General features: G+C 49.4%; 1 protein-coding gene across 2 annotated transcripts in view; it reads left to right on the forward strand.

Annotated features, from left to right (window-relative positions):
- LOC121555328 (attractin-like) overlaps positions 1-7,239 on the forward strand; it is a 185,777-nt gene that overhangs the window by 77,205 nt on the left and 101,333 nt on the right. For both annotated transcript variants that reach the window (XM_045212892.1, XM_045212893.1), the window contains exons 7-8: positions 3,264-3,354; positions 4,534-4,783. In XM_045212892.1, coding sequence (XP_045068827.1) covers positions 3,264-3,354; positions 4,534-4,783 — 341 coding nt within the window. The remainder of the gene's footprint in view (positions 1-3,263; positions 3,355-4,533; positions 4,784-7,239) is intronic.

The raw sequence follows: 7,239 nt of genomic DNA on the forward strand, positions 1-7,239 counted from the left end.
CCATTTGATGGAGACACCCCTCTGGGGGGAAAATGTTTCAATATGGAGACACCCCTCTGGGGGGGAAATGTTTCAATATGGAGACACCCCTCTGGGGGGAAAATGTTTCAATATGGAGACACCCCTCTGGGGGGAAAATGTTTCAATATGGAGACACCCCTCTGGGGGGAAAATGTTTCAATATGGAGACACCCCTCTGGGGGGAAAATGTTTCAATATTTGTTCGAAAATATGTGCCAATTGGATGGAAACCTAGCTATTTAAACCCATTTTTTTATTTTCATTATTAGAGGCCTATTACAAGTACTTCTGAAGGGTAATACATGTTTCCCTCATTTGGATCATTTGGTCTCACATTATCCCTTTAAGATCAGAGTGACAAGTTGCACTGTACACTCACCGTCCAGTTTATTAGGTACACCACCCTGTTTACGAAAATGTATCGCTCCTACAGACAGTGAGTCACGTGGCCGTGGCTTGCTACATAAAGCAGGCAGACAGGCTTTGAGGCATTCAGTTACTCTTCGATTTAACATTAGAATGGGCAAAACGAGTGACCTAAGCGACTTTGAGCGTGGTATGATTATCCGTGCCAGTCGCGCCGGATCCAGTATCTCAGACACGGCCGGCCTCCTGGGCTTTTCATGCACGACAGTGTCTAGGATTTCCAGAGAATGGTTGGACAAACAAGACACATCCAGTCAGCGGCAGTCCTCTGGGCGATAGCTACTCGTTGATGGGAGAGGTCGAAGGAGAATGACAAGAACTGTGCAAGCTAACAGGCAGGCTACAAACAGACAAATAATGGCGCAGTACAACAATGGAGTGCGGAACGGCATCTCGGAACGCACAACTCGCCGATCCTTGTCATGGATGGGTTATTGCAGCAGACGACCACACCGGGTTCCACTCCTATCAGCTAAAAACAAGAAGAATCGTCTCCAGTGGGCACGCCATCACCAACACTGGACAACTGAGGAGTGGAAATACATCGCCTGGTCCGACAAATCCTGTTTCCTGTTGCGTCATGGTGATGACAGAGTCAGGATTTGGCTTAAGCAGCATGAGTCCATCAACCCATTTTGCCTGGTGTGAACGGTACAGGCTGGTGGTGGTAGTGTACCGCTGTCCAATCTGCTGTCCAATCTGCTGTCCAATCTGCCGTCCAATCTGCTGTCCAATCTGCCGTCCAATCTGCTGTCCAATCTGCTGTCCAATCTGCCGTCCAATCGGCCGTCCAATCTGCCGTCCAATCTGCAACTGTTATGCCATCTCGTCAGCACGGACCAATATCACTGTGAAACATGTCCGACTTGTAGAATCCATGCCCTGAAAGAATTTAGGCTGTTCTGGAGGCAAAATGGGGGTCTGACCCAGTACTAGATGGGTGTACCTAATAAACTGGCCAGTGAGTATTTGTAACAAACAGAGCAGTGGTGCAAATGAGAGCCACGAGCCTCCATCTCAGCGCCCAATCAGATGGTGGCAACGTAATACATTGGAGTAGAATGTCTTTATGAAAAGTCACCAGAAGTGTAAATATTAAAGCATTAGACCCATCACTAAAAGCTTCAGTCATACAAAAGTTATACTTAAATCCCAACTGGTTCTCTAGCAAATTAGCAAGATTGTCTCACCCAATGTTCAAGAATGGCCTTTTTCCCTTTATTCAGATTACAACCTCTCACTTTCAGTTATTTGAAAAGGAAATCACCTCCCAAATATCACTATTTCTAAAACAAAGTTGGTTGCAATTTCAATTTAATCCTCCAGAAACGACAGAACAAATAATGCAACAAATATTGCGGTTAAATTCAAATATACTAATTGATAAAAAAACATTTTGTTTAAAGAAGGTATAATCTTCGTAAATGATATCATCGGTAGGACTGGTGGAGTTATGTCGCACATGCAGCTAACAAAAACATATGGAAATGTCTGCTCTACCCAAAATTACAACCAAATAATTGCGGCATGGAAGAGGAAAGGGGAAGGGGGAGAAAGTAAGGAACTTGTCTGTTGGATCAGAGGTGAATAGTGGCCCCCGGACCTCTTGCCCCCGGACCTCTTGCCCCCGGACCTCTTGCCCCCAGCAAATGCAAACTCAATGGAGAATCTTATTTTAGTAGGAAACGGACCCATAATGTAACCACACCCCACTGGGCCTACCTGGTCCTGGCCTACCTGGTCCTGGTCCTGTCCTACCTGGTCCTGACCTACCTGGTCCTGGCCTACCTGGTCCTGACCTACCTGGTCCTGGCCTACCTGTCCTACCTGGTCCTGGTCCTGGCCTACCTGGTCCTGGTCCTGGTCCTGTCCTACCTGGTCCTGGCCTACCTGGTCCTGGCCTACCTGTCCTACCTGGTCCTGGTCCTGGCCTACCTGGTCCTGGTCCTGGTCCTGTCCTACCTGGTCCTGGTCCTGGTCCTGTCCTACCTGGTCCTGGCCTACCTGGTCCTGGCCTACCTGGTCCTGACCTACCTGGTCCTGGCCTACCTGTCCTACCTGGTCCTGGTCCTGGCCTACCTGGTCCTGTCCTACCTGGTCCTGACCTACCTGGTCCTGGCCTACCTGTCCTACCTGGTCCTGGTCCTGGCCTACCTGGTCCTGTCCTACCTGGTCCTGACCTACCTGGTCCTGGCCTACCTGTCCTACCTGGTCCTGGTCCTGGCCTACCTGGTCCTGGCCTACCTGGTCCTGGCCTACCTGGTCCTGATCTACCTGGTCCTGTCCTACCTGGTCCTGACCTACCTGGTCCTGGCCTACCTGTCCTACCTGGTCCTGGTCCTGGCCTACCTGGTCCTGTCCTACCTGGTCCTGGCCTACCTGGTCCTGACCTACCTGGTCCTGGTCCTGTCCTACCTGGTCCTGGTCCTGGCCTACCTGGTCCTGGTCCTGTCCTACCTGGTCCTGGCCTACCTGGTCCTGTCCTAACTGGTCCTGGCCTTCCTGGTCCTGGTCCTGGCCTACCTGGTCCGTGTTCATGGTCCTGGTCCTGGCCTACCTGGTCCTGGTCCTGGTCCTGGCCTACCTGGTCCTGGTCCTGTCCTACCTGGTCCTGGCCTACCTGGTCCTGGCCCTGGCCTACCTGGTCCTGGTCGTGGCCTACCTGGTCCTGTCCTACCTAGTCCTGGTCGTGGCCTACCTGGTCCTGGTCCTGGTCCTGTTCCTGGCCTTCCTGGTCCTGGTCCTGGTCCTTGCCTACCTAGTCCTGGCCTGTGATGCTTTTCTCAGTGGTCCTAAACTTCTCTCTCTCCTCCCAGGTATAACCTCAGCTCCCAGCGCTGGCTGTCTCTCAACCGCTCTGTCAACTCAGTCATGGGACGATACGGACACTCTCTGGCACTACATGAGGTATGGGCTCTATGGACATAGTGGTTCATCTGTAGTAATATTGACAAAGTACTATTTAGTTGGCAATAGTAGAATACTCTGTAGAATACACTTACGCTTGCTTTGTTAGAAGCTTTGCCTTGGTGCTGACCTCAAACATCAATTCTCAAAAATCTCTTTCACCCTGTGGTAGATGGCCTGTTAGTGCTTTTCCCCATAATGTGTTGTGATGTCAGCTAAATTCCTGTTGTTATCTGTTGTGTTACGAGACCTAAGATCTTGCCATCTCCTGTCCGTCTCCCTAATGTCATATTATAACCTGTCATAACCTGTCCTCCTGTCTAACACCCTGTTCCTCCCCTAACCCAGGGGAATATCTACATGTACCTGTCCTGTCTAACATCCTGTTCCTCCCCTAACCCAGGGGAATATCTACATGTACCTGTCCTGTCTAACATCCTGTTCCTCCGCTAACCCAGGGGAATATCTACATGTACCTGTCCTCCTGTCTAACATCCTGTTCCTTCTCTAACCCAGGGGAATATCTACATGTACCTGTCCTGTCTAACATCCTGTTCCTCCTCTAACCCAGGGGAAGATCTACATGTACCTGTCCTGTCTAACATCCTGTTCCTCCCCTAACCCAGGGGAATATCTACATGTACCTGTCCTGTCTAACATCCTGTTCCTCCTCTAACCCAGGGGAATATCTACATGTACCTGTCCTGTCTAACATCCTGTTCCTTCTCTAACCCAGGGGAAGATCTACATGTACCTGTCCTGTCTAACATCCTGTTCCTTCTCTAACCCAGGGGAATATCTACATGTACCTGTCCTGTCTAACATCCTGTTCCTCCTCTAACCCAGGGGAATATCTACATGTACCTGTCCTCCTGTCTAACACCCTGTTCCTCCTCTAACCCAGGGGAATATCTACATGTACCTGTCCTGTCTAACATCCTGTTCCTCCTCTAACCCAGGGGAAGATCTACATGTACCTGTCCTGTCTAACATCCTGTTCCTCCTCTAACCCAGGGGAAGATCTACATATACCTGTCCTGTCTAACCTCCTGTTCCTTCTCTAACCCAGGGGAATATCTACATGTACCTGTCCTGTCTAACATCCTGTTCCTTCTCTAACCCAGGGGAAGATCTACATGTACCTGTCCTGTCTAACATCCTGTTCCTCCTCTAACCAAGGGGAAGATCTACATGTACGGAGGGAAAATAGACTCTACTGGCAACGTGACCAGCCAGCTGTGGGTGTTCCACATCCAGAACCAGACCTGGGTGTCCCTCTCCGCCCGATCCCAGGATCAGTGGGCCGTGGTGGGACACTCTGCCCACGTAGTGCCCCCCCTGCTGGAGGGCGGTAGTCCGGTCATGCTGGTGCTGTTTGGACACTGCCCTCAATACGGATACATCAGCCAGGTGCAGCAGTATAACTTGGGTGAGTGGGACCATATATGGTGTTCCTGTATTCAACTGTTGGTCCTGTAGATTTACCAGCACCCTGTAAACATATTGGGTATTGATTTGTTGTTCTTAATCCCTCTGTTATGAAGTATCATTACATATACACTATATATTCAAAAGTATGTGGACACGCCTTCAAATTAGTGGATTCTGCTATTTCAGCCACGCCGTTGCTGACAGGTGTATAAAATCGAGGACACAGCCATGCAATCTCCATAGACAAACATTGGAAATAGAATTGCCTTACTGAAGAGCTCAGTGACTTTCAACGAGGCACTGTCATAGGATGCCACCTTTCCAACAAGTCAGTTCGTCAATTTTCTGCCCTGCTAGAGCTGCCCCGGTCAACTGTAAGGGCTGTTATTGTGAAGTGGAAACGTCTAGGAGCAACAACGGCTCAGCCGCGAAGTGGTAGACCACACAAGCTCACAGAATGGGACCGCCGTGTGCTGAAGCGCGTAGTGCATAGTTCCAAACTGCCTCTGGAAGCAACATCAGCACAATAACTGTTTGTCGGGAGCTTCATGAAATGGGTTTCCATGGCCGAGCAGCCGCACACAAGCCTAAGATCACCATGTTAAATGCCAAGCGTCGGCTGGAGTGGTGTAAAGCTCGCTGCCATTGGACTCTGGAGCAGTGGAAACGCGTTCTCTGGGGTGATGAATCACGCTTCACCATCTGGCAGTCCGACAGACGAATCTGGGTTTGGCAGATGCCAGGAGAATGCTACCTGCCCCAATGCATAGTGCCAACTGTAAAGTTTGGTGGAGGAAAAATAATGGTCTGGGGCTGTTTTTCATGGTTCGGGCGAGGCCACTTAGTTCCAGTGAAGGGAAACCTTAACGCTACAGCATACAATGACATTCTAGAAGGTTCTGTGCTTCCAACTTTGTGGCAACAGTTTGGGTTAAGGCCCTTTCCTGTTTCTGCATGACAATGCCCCCATGCACAAAGCGAGGTCCATACAGAAAGGGTTTGTTGAGATCGGTGTGGAAGAACATGACTGGCCTGCACAGAGCCCTGACCTTAACCTCATCGAGCACCCGACATCACTAATGCTCTTGTGGCTGAATGGAAGCAAGTCCCTGCAGCAATGTTCCAACATCTAGTGGAAAGCCTTCCCAGAAGAGTGGAGGCTGTTATAGCAGCAAAGACGGAACCAACTCCATATTAATGCCAATGATTTTGGAATGAGATGTTCGATGAGCAGGTGTCCACATACTTTTGGTCATGTAGTGTACCTGACTATCCACAGCCATAACCAAACCTAACCCACACCTGACTATCCACAGCCATAACCAAACCTAACCCACACCTGACTATACACAGCCATAACCAAACCTAACCCACACCTGACTATACACAGCCATAACCAAACCTAACCCACACCTGACTATACACAGCCATAACCAAACCTAACCCACACCTGACTATACACAGCCATAACCAAACCTAACCCACACCTGACTATACACAGCCATAACCAAACCTAACCCACACCTGACTATCCACAGCCATAACCAAACCTAACCCAACCCACACCTGACTATCCACAGCCATAACCAAACCTAACCCACACCTGACTATACACAGCCATAACCAAACCTAACCCACACCTGACTATACACAGCCATAACCAAACCTAACCCACACCTGACTATACACAGCCATAACCAAACCTAACCCACACCTGACTATACACAGCCATAACCAAACCTAACCCACACCTGACTATACACAGCCATAACCAAACCTAACCCACACCTGACTATACACAGCCATAACCAAACCTAACCCACACCTGACTATCCACAGCCATAACCAAACCTAACCCACACCTGACTATACACAGCCATAACCAAACCTAACCCACACCTGACTATACACAGCCATAACCAAACCTAACCCACACAGCCATAACCAAACCTAACCCACACCTGACTATCCACAGCCATAACCAAACCTAACCCACACCTGACTATACACAGCCATAACCAAACCTAACCCACACCTGACTATACACAGCCATAACCAAACCTAACCCACACAGCCATAACCAAACCTAACCCACACCTGACTATACACAGCCATAACCAAACCTAACCCACACAGCCATAACCAAACCTAACCCACACCTGACTATCCACAGCCATAACCAAACCTAACCCACACCTGACTATCCACAGCCATAACCAAACCTAACCCACACCTGACTATACACAGCCATAACCAAACCTAACCCACACCTGACTATACACAGCCATAACCAAACCTAACCCACACCTGACTATACACAGCCATAATCAAACCTAACCCACACCTGACTATACACAGCCATAACCAAACCTAACCCACACCTGACTATACACAGCCATAACCAAACCTAACCCACACCTGACTATCCACAGCCATAACCAAACCTAACCCAAC

Source organism: Coregonus clupeaformis, unplaced genomic scaffold, assembly GCF_020615455.1.
Source record: "Coregonus clupeaformis isolate EN_2021a unplaced genomic scaffold, ASM2061545v1 scaf0060, whole genome shotgun sequence".
Taxonomy (NCBI): Eukaryota; Metazoa; Chordata; class Actinopteri; order Salmoniformes; family Salmonidae; genus Coregonus; species Coregonus clupeaformis.